This window comes from Microcaecilia unicolor, chromosome 2 (genome assembly GCF_901765095.1).
Source record: "Microcaecilia unicolor chromosome 2, aMicUni1.1, whole genome shotgun sequence".
Classification (NCBI taxonomy): Eukaryota; Metazoa; Chordata; class Amphibia; order Gymnophiona; family Siphonopidae; genus Microcaecilia; species Microcaecilia unicolor.
This window is the reverse complement of record NC_044032.1, coordinates 379,987,011-380,003,983: the sequence shown is the minus strand read 5'-3', so window position 1 is coordinate 380,003,983 and position 16,973 is coordinate 379,987,011. Positions and strand designations below refer to the sequence as shown.

General features: G+C 45.4%; 1 protein-coding gene across 1 annotated transcript in view; it reads right to left on the bottom strand.

Annotated features, from left to right (window-relative positions):
* Window positions 1–6,332, bottom strand: part of LOC115461014 (signal-transducing adaptor protein 1-like) — a 140,460-nt gene extending 134,128 nt beyond the window's left edge. Inside the window, 1 exon segment of the mRNA XM_030190520.1 lies at window positions 6,092–6,332. Coding sequence (XP_030046380.1) covers window positions 6,092–6,211 — 120 coding nt within the window. The 5' untranslated portion in view covers window positions 6,212–6,332.
* Between the last annotated feature and the right edge of the window lie 10,641 nt (window positions 6,333–16,973).

Sequence of the window (16,973 nt, the reverse complement as noted above, 5' to 3'; positions counted from 1 at the left end):
AGCCATTGGTACTGAATCTGCAGCAAAGGACTAAATATTGACCCCTACACACAATTTATTTATTTATTTTATTCATAACATTTATATCCCACATTATCCCAAACAAGTTTGAGTTCAATGTGGCTTACAATAAACAGTATAGGATACACAACAAAGAATATTGCATAAGAAAAGTAATTTGTTGTAAGAATCCAAGTTTACAATACAGTATCATAAACATACTGGGGTAGCTATGGATATTTAACATTTAGAAAATCTATTATGAATGAGAAATTGTACATGAAACAAAGAGAAAGTTAATGGTAAACAGAGTAATAACCAATTCAGGTAATAATTAATTGTTTAAGATATAGTTGTTCTTTGTGAGGGTTTGTTTGAATAGGAATGATTTGAGGATTTTGCAGAATCTAGTATATTCCTATTTATTTCTTATTTTAGGTGGTAAGGAGTTCCACCATTTGGTTCCTAGGTAAGTGAAGCCTGCAGACTGGACAATTTTGTAGATCACTTTTTTTGCAATTTAGGAGGTGTAGTCTGAGATTTAGTGTTTCTTTGAGGTAAGTTTATTAAGTGGTGCCATATAGTCTGGAGCTGTGCCATTTAGTTTTTGAAAGATGAAAATACATAATTTGAAAGTGATTCTCGCTTTGATGGGAGGCCAGTGTAATTTGCACTTTCAAAACAAGAGATTTTGTACATGAACCTGGCTGCAGTGTGTTGAGCTGTTTGGAGTTTTTTCAACAGGTACTCCTTAAAGCCAGCATATATGGCATTACAATAATCAAATTGGGATAATGTTAATGATTGTACCAATAGTCTGAATGTTTCTGATGAAAAATAGGGTCTGATTCTTTTTAGTTTCCAAAGAGACCTGAAAGATTTTGTGATTACTGAGGAAACTTATCAAATGTTAAATGTCCTATATAATAATTCTCACCTCCAACGTTCTGTCCCTGCCTGGAACCGTGGTCTGCTAGGTGCTGTAGATCAAACTGACGTCAAGAATCCCACTGATTGGCTGCGCCTCGGGTGAAGTCACAAAGCAAGCAAACCAATGAGATGCTGCAGGACGTTTAATAGACAGGAGTGGAAGCAGGGCTTTTTTTGAGGGGGTACTTGGGGGTACTGAGTACCGGCACCTTTTCCATTGTCTGCTAAAATTGACCCATGGACCCCAAATTTTAGTGAAGGAGTGCATGCTCTACACACCAATTCAGTCTTTGATTCTTTGACTGGTTGCAGGGGGCTTGACTATTGTGGGGTGAGTCCCTCAGTGATCACCCCACGCCTGAAGGATGGCCTAGCATTTGAGTACCGGCACCTTTTTTGCTAGAAAAAATGCACTGAGTGGAAGTGAGCAAAGCAAGTCTATGGTAAGCAAGGAAGCCCATTGGTTAATCTCTGTTTCCACTCCCCTACGCAGCCATCATTGGTATACACTCAAAAACAAGCAAACCTAGGAGCTGCTGCTTCACCTTGTCGTTTTTAAATTGTTGTTCCATCTGAAACAAGTCTAAAGCTGTTTCAACTAGATACACAGTACCTTAAAACGTGGAGGACAAAAGGAGGGGGGAGACAGACAGACTCTACAACTGGGAGGGAGGGAGGGAGACCGACCCTGCAATTGGGTGGGAGGGAGGGAGGGGGAGACCCCGGGCCTTTTTTACTAGTTTGTCTATAATTACACCTAGAATTTTCAGATTATTGTCAATTGTGAAACTGTTGTAGTTGTTTTGATCAAATAGGCTGGCAATGACCATGAATTTAGTTTTTTTTTCTTTATTTAGCTTTAGTTTGGATTCTGAGGCACAGGTTTCCATCAAATTTAAGCCCAGTTTTGCCTTTTGTAAGATGTCTTAAATGTTCTTTTTGAAGGTTATGTATATGGTAACATCGTCAGCATATATGAATGTTGTGAATCCTGCTGTTTCTAGTCTGTTAGCTAATGGTGACATCATTACATTAAACAGAATGGGTGATCATGGAGAGCCTTGAGGGACGCCACAGTCCAGTGACCAAGGAGAGAATAAAGTTCCTTTCATTTTCACTTTGTAAGATCTTGATTTCATTTGATGGTAAATATCAAGCTCATTTCTACACGCAAAACACTGCTTTAACTATGGAAATGTGTTTTTAGCAAATTGCTTGCCCTACAAAGTATACACATAGGGTTAATTTTATAACAGGATGCCTATTTGAGAAGTCCAAAAAGGTGCTTATGGTATAACGACACCACGCATGCCTTTGAACCTTTATAAAATACATACCCAGAACCAGCCTCCATTGCACAAATATTCTTATGAACAAATTTACTTCTGCTCAGAAAAGGTTTATATTTGTGCATGCATTCTATTTTGTAAACTATGAGAGCTCATCACAACCCTGCCTCTGCTCTGCCCAAAGCAAGTCCCTGGAATCCTCTACATGCAGATCGTGGAAAAGTAGGCACACTCTTCCATGCATCTACTTTTTATGTGCGTTATGTGGCCACACAGTTTTAGAAGAACCCTTTCCAATGTGTAAAAGAGGTTCTACAAGGGGAAAGAACATCATAAAATTACCCCCGTGCCTGCCTCAGAACAGGTGTAAATTTGGTTGAGAGCATTTCTTTGCTACCGGGGATAGTTCTTTGAGCCTAGTTTGTAAAGACACATATGTAACTAAGTTTGGCTTTATAAAAAATAGACTTCTATTGGAAAGTTTTATAGGTGCGCCGTTATAAAATTTCATTCATTCATATAAGTGTTGTAAAAATTGCTTTCCAAAGTAACCTGAGTTCTTCATTACTGACAAAGGGGCCCTTTTACTAAAACTCAGTAAAATTTGCAGTTACCGTGGCCTAACGTGAGACTTTACCATTCAGCAGCTGCAAATGTTGTGGCCCTTTTACTGAGCTGTGCTAAAAGGTGGCCTGCGCTATGATTAGCGCCTGGGTTTTCCCATGCGCTGAGGCCATTTTTACTGCAGCTGTAAAATGGCTACATTTTCATTTTCCCTATTAATGACAAGGCGCTAGTTTCCAAATTAGTGTATGCCCATTAGCGCATGAGCTCTTACCAACACCTATTTAGTAGGCGGAAAGGGTTCACGCTCTAACCATGCACTAATTGGTTGATGTGCGGCAATGTAGCTGCTTCGATTAGCACTGGGTATGCCTACTCTCTGCCTCCAAACTCACCCCCAGCATGTGCAGATGCCTGAACTATCACAGGGCGCCTGAATGCACCCCACAGTAGTGCATTTTGGTGCACGGGAAGTATGTGTTAGTGCTTACCACTGCTATGTAAAAGGATCCTTTTGTGTGGCAACCAGTGGGGTGGGGGTGGGGTAGGGGGAACCAGCATTTTCATATGCTGGCACACTTTAGCTGGCTGCAGTTAATGCGGGAGCACTTGGGAGTCCTTTTACTAAGGTGCACTAACAGATTTAGCCAGTGGTGTGCTGGTAAATTTTTAACAACAGGCTCTCTCCCCGGTCCACCTCTGCGCACCCCCCCCCCCCCCCACAACTGGCTTTCTCCCCGGTCCACCTCTGCGCGCCCCCCCCCCCCCCACAATGGGCTCTCTCCCCGGTCAACTTCTGCGCGCACGCCCCCCCCCACAATGGGCTCTCTCCCCAGTCCACCTCTGCACCCCCCCAAATTGCAGAGCTAGCTATAGCCAGGGAGAGAGCCTGGGAGAGGGGCAATGCATTACTCTCTCCAGGAAGACTGAGATTCTGTGGTGCAGGGCAAGCCGGCTTTGCTCTTCTCCTCCTCCTCTCCCCTCCCTCCCCTCCCCGCCCCTTTGGTGCAAGGCAAGCTGGCTTTGCTCTTCTCCTCCTCCCCTGCCCCGCGTGAGCTACAGGGTCCCAGTTTCTGAGTCCAGTACATACCTGAAAAAGGCAACCTGGTTGTCCAGTGGATTCTTCGGGGCAGGCAGGAAAGATCCCTAGTCTTTCCTGCCCGCTGCCGGCGCTGACTCTCCCATGGCACTACTGCATCGCTCTTCAAAATGGCCACCGAGACAAGGGCAGCCTCCAAGACTTCAGCAGAAGTCTCGCGAGGCCGCCACTGGAAGTCTCGGTGGCCATTTTTAAAGAGCGATCCGGTAGTGGGGGAGGGTCAGCACCAGTAGCGGGCAGGCAAGACTGGGGATCTTTTCTGCCTGCCCCGAAGAATCCACTGGACAACCAGGGTGGTTGCCTTCTTCAGGTATGTACACTGGACTCGGAGCCTGGGACCCTGTAGCTCGGGCGGGGGAGGGAGGGAGGAGAGCCAGCTCGCCCTGAAGAACAACCGGCTCGCAAGATGGTAAAAAATTTAACAACCGGCTCTTGCGAGCTGGTGCGAGCCGGCTCCAGCACACCACTGGATTTAGTGCACGCTAATGATTAGCGCATGCTAAATCCATTAGCGCACCTTAGTATAAGGATCACTTAGTGCCTCCTATTTAGGAGCCAGTAAGTGATCCCACTTTAACTGCATATTAGCACATGGTAAGTGCAGTGCGCTACCTGGCTAATGCTTTCACGCCCATTCGCCACCCATGCCATGTCCCTTAGCACAAAAAGCACTTAGAGGTCCTTTTACTAAGCTGCGGGAAAACGGGCCATGCAGTAGAGGGGGCATTTCTTCTGTGCGCCAGGGCCCTTTTACCGCAGCGGGTAAAAAGCCCCCCCCCCCCAAATGGCCACATGGTAAGATAATCCTTACTGCATGGCCATGTGGCAGGGAGCACTTACTGCCACCCATTGAGGTGGCAGTAAGTGCTCCCGTGGTAACCTGGTAAGCTGCGGCAAAAATTTGCCTTAGTGCAACCTTGTGTGGGTTTTTCTGCACATTATAGCCATATTTACCATAGCAGTAAAATGACCAATTTTCCACTTTTTGTATTAATAGCCATGTCTTAATGTTGCCATTAGTGCATAGCCATTAAAAACAATTACTGCATGGGCACTTACCAACGCCTATTTTGTAGGCGGTAAGGGTTCATGTAATCCTGCGCTAACCAGTTAGCTTGTGCTAGTGTAGATGCACTAATTGATTAGCACAGGTATGCCCTCTCTCTGCCCCCCCAGACACGCCCCCTCAAATATGCATGGTTAGTGTGCATACATTCGGCATTTACCACAGGATGCCTGAGCACATTCCATGATATGCCATTTTAAACTGAGTTAGGTACGTGTTAGCATTTAACGCAGCTTAGTAGAAGGGCTTCTTGGTACTTAACACATTACAGCAGAATAATAAGGAAGGGGTTGATTTTGTTGTTGTTTATGGTTATGTTATGTGGGTGGATGCCTAGAAAAAAAACTGCACCCACTGATTGGCTGTATTGTTTATTGTAAAACTAATAAAGTTTAAGTTAAAATAAGAAATAAAGATCATAACCACATATAATGAAAAAAAAACAAAAACATTTTAAGCAAAACTGACCGCACTACCTCACACCTCAAAACAGTATTTCACTACGGCATTTCATACTCTGGGTGCATATCAACAATTAATCACACAGTGCATATACAAGGAAATGAACAAATAAGAATAAACTTACTCGGAATTAAACAGCTGCCTTTAAATATGATTTTTCACAAGAATACATTTATTTTTCAGTGTGTTCCCGTGTTCAGAAACAAGAGACCACAAAAAAACTCTATGTTCTTACACATAAATGCCTAAGAGTCATTAAATACTTCACCTTGGGACAAAAAAAGCATCATACGTGTAGCTACCTGGAAACAATCAGCTTACTTGGTTACTGAATAAAGGTAACTGCTTACCAGTAAATAGGTTCTTTGCAGAGCTCCTGGGCTCTACTTCCAAACAAGTTTTACAACAAACACAGACTTGGAGAAAACCTTTTGAAAACACAGTCATTCATTTGTCTTCTGTAAGCCACAGTGAACATAGGTACAAATATTTCTAACAAACACCCAGAGGCCAAGTTTGCTTTTTCTTATTAACATTCTACACTGCATATTACCCTGCAGGACAGTATCTACATTTACCTTACATCATGGCTCTATCTTTCTAGGTAGATACCTTTCCATTGGTTGATATTTTCTTTCTGGAATATGGCAAAGCCTTTGGGTAGGGAATACCTCTTCTTACCTCGTGCAATGAATTTGTGATCCATAGAAAGTTCTCATAATACAGAGGCAAAGAAGTGTTCCTCTGTCTTTCATAAAAGATTCTCCTCAGCAATGGCTTGTGGGACTCCACAACAGACATTGTGCAAACTTAAATTTCATTTAATTTGATTATTTTTCATTAACTTTCTTCCCCACCAGGACTGGAATTTATTTAGTGTCCCTTCTCTCCTTCAGCCTTTCCCTTTCTTCAGTGCCGAGACTGGTCCTTTCAGCACTGCTTTAATGAAAGGTGACCGTCCTTCCTCCTGGTTTGTGACGTGAAAGGAATCCAACACTTAAAAGAGGGACGTTCCCAGCAGAATTTATTTTTTTAAACGCTCCTTCCTCTATCTTCCTCGGTCCCTGTCATTTCCAAGTGAGAACTGAAATGTAAGCCCAGATGAAACAGCATTTTAAAAGCAGCTTTGGGCTCTTGTTTCACTCTCCCTATTTATTTTGTGGTCTAAGAAAGAGAAAGATTGTATTTAATCCATTTATCTAGTTGAGATTGTTTTCCTCTAATATTGTATTAATGTACAGTCATCTCTGTATTACTGTTTGCAAGTGACCCTTGTAAAATGAAAAATTATAAATAAATGATAAAAAAAGCAGCTTTGGGCTCTGCTGAGCTGTTTAATGATTTTGCACTTCAAGAAGTATAACAGATACAGTTCCAGTAAACACAATAAATCAAAGACACACATTTTGGCCTTATTCCATAAAGGTTGTGCTCCCAAATTTATGCTCCTAAAATTTATGCTGCTAATTAATGAGCACAAATTATGCTTATAGAAAAAGGCTCTTAGGGGGGCCTGTTTACTCAGGTACAGTAAATTGTTGCACTTACCACACTTTAATAGCCACAATTAACAGGCAGTAAGTTCAAAGGCTGTGTGGTAACTGTTGGGGGCATGTTCACCATGTCTCTTGCAGTTACTACTACTATTTATCATTTCTAAAGCGCTACTAGACGTATGCAGCGCTGTACACTTGAACGTGAGGAGACAGTTACCACCAGAAGTTTAGCCAGAACACAATGAGGGGGAGGGGGCAACAGGTACACAGGTCCCCCTCCCTCCCATCAGCATGTCATTCACCAATGGCATTCTGATAGCAGCAATGTGAGACCCTGTCATGCTACTCCTCACTGCTCTACCTTCCTTTACCGATGTGCAGCTGGCTCCGTGTATGCATACGCGTTGAAACCTTATGGCGGCATGTTCCATTCGTGATCTCATGAACGAGATGTGCCACCTATGAGGTTTTAATGTGTGTGCTGTGCTGGCTGAACATTGGAGAAAACCACAGCTGCTTGATCTCTTCTGCTGGTGGGGCTTTGGGATTCCCACCAGCCATGGTAATTTGTACCGACCATAGCTAAGTTGGGGGAATTGGAGGAGCCTGGTTATCACTACTACTACTACTTATCATTTCTAAAGCGCTACTAGACGTACGCAGCACTGTGCACTTGATCATGAAGAGACAATCCCTGCTTGACAGAACTTACAATCTAATTAGGACAGACAAACAGGACAAACGAGATAAGGGAATATTAAAGTGAGGATGATAAAATAAGGGTTCTGAACAAGTGAATAAGGGCTAGGAGTTAAAAGCAGTATCAAAAATGTGGGCTTTTAGCTTAGATTTGAAGACGGCCAGAGATGAAGCTCAGGAAGTCTATTCCAGGCATATGGTACAGCAAGATAAAAGGAACGGAGTCTGGAGTTAGAAGTGGAGGAGAAGGGTGCAGATAAGAGAGATTTACCCAGTGCCACTTGGAAGTAGCCAGACGTTAAGTCAAGTGACGAAAAGTATTTGGCTTTTCCCCAAAGCATCCAGTGACTCTTCAATTTGTGGGCGGGGGTACGCATCTTTCACTGTTACTTGGTTTAGCCTCCTATAGTCCACACAAAACCATATCCCTCCATCCTTCTTCTGTACGATCACTGCTGGGGATGCCCATGGACTGCAACTCCTTTGCAGGATCTTCTGGTCCACCAGTGTTTGGATGTGCCTCTTGAATTCCTCATATATGTGAGGTGACACTCTCTGGTATGGCTGTTTTATGGGAACTACATTCTCTGTGTTGATGTAGTATCTTACGAGGGTGGTAGACCTAATGTCACCCTCGTCTTTAGAAAACACATCTCGGTGCCTCTGTAACAATTCTTCCACCTCCTCAGCCTGCAGGATGGTTAGATTTTCCCACTTGACCTGCGGTGTAGGGGCTAGGCTGTTCTCCAAATACTCCTCTTCTATGGGAGTCACCACAATCTCAGATTCAGCTTCGTCAAACCTCACCTTTTTCTGTGGTACTGTCTCTATGCTCTGCAGAGCAGCTAGCTCTGCTATGCGCGCTCGTGGGCGAATCTGGATGGTTTTGTTGCTCAAATTCAACACTTGGATAGGCACTTTTCCCTCTTCAGCGTTAGCAAGTATTTTGGCCACCATCAACCCCTCTGGAGAAGTGATAGTTGGCGTGGGTTCAATGAGGACTGGACATGCAGGTAGGGACCGGATCCGGTGACAGATACCCTGGGCGATTCTTTCTGTCAATGGAGGGATAATCACTCTTTTGCTCCCCAGCAGCTTAACAAAACCAATCGGTCCCTCTTGATCCAGTTGCTGGTAGCCTTGCCGAATCTGGGCGACAATCTTGCAGTGGTACTGTTTAAAAAAAGGGAAGCACCAGGCAAAAAGTCTCTAATGTCTTTCAATACGTTTGTGCCAATCAAGCCAGGAACTTCGTCATTCCAGGCCTCATCTCGGGTGACAAATATGCACCTATCAGGGACAGTCTGGCCAAAGCAGGTCACGTCAGTCACTAAACAGCTGATTACTGGGATCTCCAATCCATTTGCCGCTGTCAATTTGATCCATTTGGCATCTAGCAATTTTGGTTTTTTCGTTAGCTTGGTATAGAAGTGGCTAGCCGTAATCGTAGACACTTCAGAGCCGGTGTCTATTAAACAGTTTACTGGCATTGCACCCATAAGCACTTCAAAAATGGGTCTCGGTCCAATGGCGCTTTCTCTCTTCTGGGCCTTGGGGATGCACATTTTACTGCCAATGTTGGTAACCTGCCCCTGCTCGCGTGACATAGAAGGTAGGGAGGAATCTCTCCTTTGTACTTCCTGTGGCGCTTCTCTTCTGCCACTAGTCCTGGGGGCCTCTGGGGGTCTCTCATTGCGAGCTCCCTGTTCGCATTCTCAAGCTCCCCTTCCGCTACTTTCTGGGACTCTTTCGCTTCGACAATATCTACTTATGTGACCAGGTTCTTGACAACGATAACAGATGAGTTGTCCCCTCTCTCTCCGCCTGGGTGGGTTCCTTTTTGGCGGAGCTCTGCCACCCTGATAGGGCCTGTTTTGACTTTCTGTCCATTGGCCCATGTCTTGCATAAGTTTCTGTTGTCTCTTCTCCAGGCCTTTACCCAATCTCTCAGCAACAGCACACAGCTGCTGTACGGCTTCAGTCAACACATCTGGTTCTCCGACTGCAGCTTTCACGCTGGCCTCACTCTTCCTTGACAGGAGCCTAGGGTTACGCTCTCCTTCTACTGGAATGCTCTCTTCTTCCTCTGACCACTTAATTAACAATGAGAGTAGGTCTTCGTAGGATAACTCTTTAAACTGGACTTCCCGCCTCTTGACTTCTCTCCTTAGGGCCGCATCATTCAACCCTACAATGAGAAGCTCTTTGAGTGACCTCTCTACGTCCTCTATGGCAGTGCCTCTCCTGTTCAGGATTTTGGCAGCTTGCTCACGCAGACAACACCCAAACGTGCATATAGTATCTCCAGGCAACTGTCTTCGTGCATAGTACTTTGACAGCCTTACAGTGAGAGGGATCTTGTCTCCAAACTCTTCACCAAGTCTCTTGAATAGGGCTGCTATGTCTCCTCTGTCTTGGGGACGGTACAGCTTCATCATGTCATAGGCGGATCCCTTTAGATGATCAAGAACTACATCCCACTGATCTTCAGGGGGAACTCTCAAGACCTTCAGGGCAGATCTGGTCTTCTCGGTCCATTCTTCCACTGAGAGGTCACCAGCCTTCTGCTGATGGCCACTGAAATCAGGTATCCGTTTGTCTCTTGGTATGTAGAGAGCGGGGACTTGAGCTGGGGGAGGCACTGGTGGCAGCTGGCTAAACTTTTCTATAATCGTCCTAGCCAAGCAACAGGATTCCTGCTGAGCCTCTTTTTCTTGCTTCAAGGCTGCCGTTTGTTCCAGGTACAGCTCCTTCAGGGCTTCAATCTCCTTTTTCCAGTTGGCGCTCATCTCTGCTCCTTCTTGGGTGTGCTGCATAGAACCAGAGGCCTCACAGACCGCCACACAGCAGGGAACTAACTAGACCTGCTAAAGCAAAGCTTGCACAGAACACTTTCAGTAAGATTCTTGTCAGGATATGCCAGACAAGGATCTTATACAGAACACAACTCTCACCAAATACTAAAACAGAATTCTAACACAAGTAGGATCCTTACTAAAAATGGTGGACTAGGTAAGGAAATCCTATGTCTGTGATGCCACTTGTAAACCCCCTAGTCGTGGAGCAGGTAAATTACAATAATTAAAGTAATAAATAAATATATAGGAATGTCACAGTTTCAAATAGGGTTCCCAAATAAACTCCATGCAGCCAAGGGATTTGACAAGAAAAAAAATATTAAATGGTTTATTAAATGATAAAATAAATAGAAACACTTGTTGGTTATGTTCCTTAATGTTGGTACCAATTGTTTAAACTTTGATGGTATTAAATAAACTAGTGCAAGGTGTTAAATACTTTGTGATAAGTTACAAAGGAAATAAAGACAATAACATGTTCAAAACTACAATCACAGTTACCACTTCTGCAATAACACAAAACATCCCAAATATGTACGCAGCTCCAATTAGTGCACTCAGATCTGATATATATTTTTTTCAGTTTGTGTGCACACAACAATGTTACCAGTATACCAAATCTTCGCTAGCATCGCCGCTGTCTTGCATTGGGTACCTTGGTCTTCTCCACATCCACGTCTCCTCGGTTGGCGAGGTCAGCTCACCGGCTCAGGAACTCCAGGATACCTACTGCTCTGACTCAAAAAACTAAAAAAATGAAAATCCTGACTCCCTGTGCTCGGTGTGTGTACTAACCTCAATCAGTATTTTCTTTGGCAAAGAACCTTGTGGGCTAACTAGAGTCAAATAAAAAGATAAGCAAGGGAAATTCCTATCTAGCCCTCCCAAAGCATGACCCCTTTTTCTTGTACTTTGTTATACACCCACCCTCTACTCACACTGATGGACTGCTAAGCTAAATCTCCTAAAGGCAGCAGGCTCTTAATTGCAGGCACTCACAGGGCTCGAGGCTTAGGCTGGGCAGCTCTTTCCCCAGGGCAGGCTCTCTTCGGTGCAGGCACTCAAACCAGCAGGCTTCTGTCTGGATCCTCCTGAGGCAGACACAGGGCCGTGCCAAGGGTCTCTGGCGCCCTCCTGCAGACTACCAGTTGGCGGCCCCCCGCACCTGCCTGGCTCCAAGGCAGCGATTCCCCTCTCTCCCCTGCCCTCCCGCTCCCATGTAGGAACTGCCCGCCCTCTTCTCCCCCCCAAGATCCCGTTCCTTTTTTTTTCTTTTAAATTTACCTTCCTCCGGCAGCGTCATTGAAGGAGGCGGCGCTCCCAGTCCCGACGTCTCTAGCCTACCCTTGTTCGCTGCTCACTGCCCCGCCTTCTTCTGACGTCACATCAGAAGAAGGCGGGGCAGTGAGCAGCGAACAAGGGAAGGCTAGAGACGTCGGGACTGGGAGCGCCGCCTCCTTCACTGATGCTGCGCTGCCGGAGGAAGGTAAATTTAAAAGAAAAAAAAAAGGAACGGGATCTTGGGGGGGAGAAGAGGGCGGGCAGTTCCTACATGGGAGCAGGAGGGCAGGGTAAGCACGCAGCGGCGGCGCCCCACAGAGGATAGCGCCCCCCTGCGGCGCTTACCCCGCTTACCGCATCGGCACGGCCCTGGGCAGACACTCCCGCTGGCAGACACTCTAAAAAAGTTCCTTTGGAGCCTGGGCACTCAGTGCAGGGGGGGTGTCTCTCTGTCTCTCTCTCTAGATTTGTTAGGAACTGGGCAACATTCTGGGGAAGGGGGAGCCTATTCCGAAAGGATGGGCTCCACCTTAACCAGGGTGGGACCAGGCTGCTGGCGTCGGCATTTAAAAAGGAGATAGAGCAGCTTTTAAACTAGAAATGGGGGGAAGGCCGACAGTCGCTCAAAAGCGCATGGTTCGGGAAAAGGTATCTTGCAAAGATACCTCACAAACAGGGAAGATAGGGTTTCTGGATAGTGAGGTTGCACAACAGACCGTGGTAGGCCAGGTGCCCTTAAATACAACTAAAGATCAGACAAAAGATGTCAAATCAATAGTGTCAGGTACTAAGCATCATGCAAATAAGAACAACAAACATACTCTGAAATGTCTATATGCAAATGCTAGGAGTCTAAGAAATAAGATGGGAGAGTTGGAATATATTGCACTAAATGAAAAATTGGATATAATAGGCATTACTGAGACCTGGTGGAAGGAGGATAACCAGTGGGACACTGTCATACCGGGGTACAAAGTATATCGTAATGATAGGGTAGACCGGACTGGTGGAGGGGTAGCATTGTATATTAAAGAGAGCCTTGACTCAGATAGATTACAAATTCAGCAGGACACAAATCACACCTTTGAATCACTGTGGGTTGAAATTCCATGTATAAAAGGGAAAAAAATGGTGATAGGAGTGTACTACCGTCCACCTCGCCAGGATGAGCAGGTAAACACAGAAATGATAAATGAAATCAGAGACGCGAACAAAATGGGCAATGTGATAATAATGGGTGACTTCAATTATCCAAATATAGACTGGGTAAATGTAACATCGGGACATGCTACAGAGATACAATTCCTTGATGAAATCAAGGACAGCTTTATGGAGCAACTGGTGCAGGAGCCGACGAGAGAAGGAAAAATTCTAGACTTGGTCCTTAGTGGAGCGCATGATCTGGTGAGGGACGTTATGGTACTGGGGCCGCTTGATAACAGTGACTATAATATGATCAGTTTTGACATCAACCTTGAAGTAACTGTACACAGAAAGTCAAATACGTTAGCGTTTAACTTTAAAAAAGGAGACTATGATAAAATGAGAAGAACGGTAAAAAAAAAACTTAGGGGGGCAACTGAGAGAGTAAAAACTGTACAACAGGCGTGGATGCTGTTCAAAAATACCATCCTGGAGGCCCAGGCCATACATATTCCGCGAATTAGAAAAGAAAGACGGAAGTCCAAAAGACACCCGGCCTGGTTGAAAAGTGAGGTGAAGGAAGCTATTAGGGCTAAAAGAAACGCCTTCAGAAAATGGAAGAAGGAACCGTCTGAAAATAACAAGAAACAGCATAAGGAGTGTCAAAGCAAATGTAAGGCGCAGATTAAGAAGGCCAAGAGGGAGTATGAAAAAAAGATAGCATTAGAGGCAAAAAAACATAGTAAAAATTTTTTTCGGTATATTAAAAGCAGGAAGCCGGCAAAAGAATCGGTTGGGCCGCTGGATGACCGAGGGGTAAAATTGGCGATCAAGGAAGACAAAGACGTAGCGGAGAGACTGAATGAATTCGTTGCTTCGGTCTTCACCGAGGAAGATTTGGGTGGGATACCGGTGTCGGAAATGGTATTTCAAGCGGACAAGTCGGAGAAACTTACTGACTTCACGGTAAACCTGGAGGACGTAATGGGGCAGTTCGGCAAACTGAAGAGTAGCAAATCTCCTGGACCGGATGGTATTCATCCTAGAGTACTGATAGAACTGAAAAACGAGCTTGCGGAGCTACTGCTAGTGATATGCAACTTATCCTTAAAATCGAGCGTGGTACCGGAAGATTGGAGGGTGGCCAATGTAACGCCCATTTTTAAAAAAGGCTCCAGGGGAGATCCTGGAAATTATAGACCGGAGAGTCTGACGTCGGTGCCGGGGAAAATGGTAGAGGCTATTATCAAAAACAAAATTACAGAGCACATCCGAGGACATGGATTACTGAGACCAAGTCAGCATGGCTTTTGTGTGGGGAAATCTTGCCTGACCAATTTACTTCAATTCTTTGAAGGAGTGAACAAACATAGTGAACAAACATGTGGACAAAGGGGAGTCGGTTGATATTGTGTATCTGGATTTTCAAAAGGCGTTTGACAAGGTACCTCATGAAAGGCTACAGAGGAAATTGGAGGGTCATGGGATAGGAGGAAATGTCCTATTGTGGATTAAAAACTGGTTGAAGGATAGGAAACAGAGAGTGGGGTTAAATGGGCAGTATTCACAATGGAGAAGGGTAGTTAGTGGGGTTCCTCAGGGGTCCGTGCTAGGACCGCTGCTTTTTAATATATTTATAAATGATTTAGAGATGGGAGTAACTAGCGAGGTAATTAAATTTGCTGATGACACAAAGTTATTCAAAGTCGTTAAATCGCGACAGGATTGTGAAAAATTACAAGAGGACCTTACGAGATTGGGAGACTGGGCGGCTAAATGGCAGATGATGTTTAATGTGAGCAAGTGCAAGGTGATGCATGTGGGAAAAAAGAACCCGAATTATAGCTACGTCATGCAAGGTTCCACGTTAGGAGTTACGGACCAAGAAAGGGATCTGGGTGTCGTCGTCGATAACACACTGAAACCTTCTGCTCAGTGTGCTGCTGCGGCTAAGAAAGCGAATAGAATGTTGGGTATTATCAGGAAAGGTATGGAAAACAGGTGTGAGGATGTTATAATGCCGTTGTATCGCTCCATGGTGCGACCGCACCTTGAGTATTGTGTTCAATTCTGGTCGCCGCATCTCAAGAAAGATATAGTAGAATTGGAAAAGGTGCAGCGAAGGGCGACTAAAATGATAGCGGGGATGGGACGACTTCCCTATGAAGAAAGACTAAGGAGGCTAGGGCTATACAGCTTGGAGAAGAGACGGCTGAGGGGAGACATGATAGAGGTATATAAAATAATGAGTGGAGTGGAACAGGTGGATGTGAAGCGTCTGTTCACGCTTTCCAAAAATACTAGGACTAGGGGGCATGCGATGAAACTACAGTGTAGTAAATTTAAAACAAATCGTAGAAAATTTTTCTTCACCCAACGTGTAATTAAACTCTGGAATTCGTTGCCGGAGAAAGTGGTGAAGGCGGTTAGCTTAGCAGAGTTTAAAAAGGGGTTGGACGGTTTCCTAAAGGACAAGTCCATAAACCGCTACTAAACGGACTTGGAAAACTCCAAAATTCCAGGAATAACATGTATAGAATGTTTGTACATTTGGGAAGCTTGCCAGGTGCCCTTGGCCTGGATTGGCCGCTGTCGTGGACAGGATGCTGGGCTCGATGGACCCTTGGTCTTTTCCCAGTATGGCATTACTTATGTACTTATGTACTTATGTACTTTGTGGGGATTCTTCCCTTTCCGGATAGGTCTCTTCTTTATGGGACACGTAAAGAGAAGAGAGTCGCACGGCTGGCTCTCTCTTCTCTCTGGGCAGGCAAACACACATACGGAGGGATGCGCTGGCTAGACCTCCCTGGGATTCAGGGACCTTGCCACGTAGCTGAGGGGAGACATGATAGAGGTATATAAAATAATGAGTGGAGTGGAACAGGTGGATGTGAAGCGTCTGTTCACGCTTCTGCAGAAGTCTTGCAAGGTCACTGCTTGAACTCTCGGCAGCCATTTTGAAGCTAGGCCTGGAGCAAGACAGGTCAGCAGCCATGCCAGGTAGGAAAGAGGGGGCTCTTTCCTGCCCTAAAGAAGCCACTAGACCACCAGGACATGATAATAATGTAACTCTGAGGTGTTAAAATTTAAAAGAAAAAAAAAGTTACCTGGGCGGTGTTGGGTGTTGTGTCTGGGCTGAGCGGCGGCGGTGCGGTGGAGCATTGGAGCATGTTTTTATTTCTTTCAGGAACACTGGGGGGGGGGGGGGGGGGGGTTAATGCAAGCTTCCATGTTCAGATGATGCTGAAAAGAAGTGTTGCAGCCATGCTGGCGTCATTTGACCGAAGTATGCACTGAAGTGTGCTTAGGTTTGGGCCAGAGTGGGGCAGAGGCGGCAGGTTACAGCTTTGGGGAAGCTCTGGGTGCACAGTGCTAGTCACTGACGTCACGGGCAGATGTCAGTGAGCTGTGCATGTGCAGAGACGCTGCAGATCGGGCTTGATGCTCTGGGATCGCCTGTTTACACTTGAGAGCTGGGGCAGACATGAACAAGGCTCAGAAGTGCAAACATGAGGGGATGGTGTCTCAATTTTGGAGATGAGGTCCGGGCTGGTTTTGTTTGTGTGCATGTGTACACCGTAGGTGATGGACTGTTAACCTCGAGCCAGATGCCGGCTTGTGGCAGAGCCATGTAACAGGTGCATGCTGAAACTAAAAACAGGAAAGTTGTGACATCTACCTCAATGCAAGCGGTGTCCTCGGGCTGCACGGGGTCCCGTTGACATGCACACTTGACTGGCACAGACCTGAGCCATGTGTGTGTAATTCTTCTCTGGCTGCAAGCTCCTTGATTGCTTTGCTTCCACGCACCTGAGTCTGCTCTCTTTCTGCCTGGCTTCCCTTGCTTCTCTCCTATTAGTCTTCCGGTTCCTCCTTCCCCTTCTCTTGTCCTATGGCTGTGCTCCTTCTCCCTGCTGGTCCCTGCTGATGTCAGACGCCAGCACTTTATCAGCTGAGCTCCTCCTGGACTCCTTGCTTCAGCTTCTACTTTGGTAGGTGTTTCTTGCTCAGTAGTGTGCTTCTTCTCTACTTTGTCCCTCGTTGCTGACTTTGCCTGTACCTGGATTACTCTCTTGACCTGCT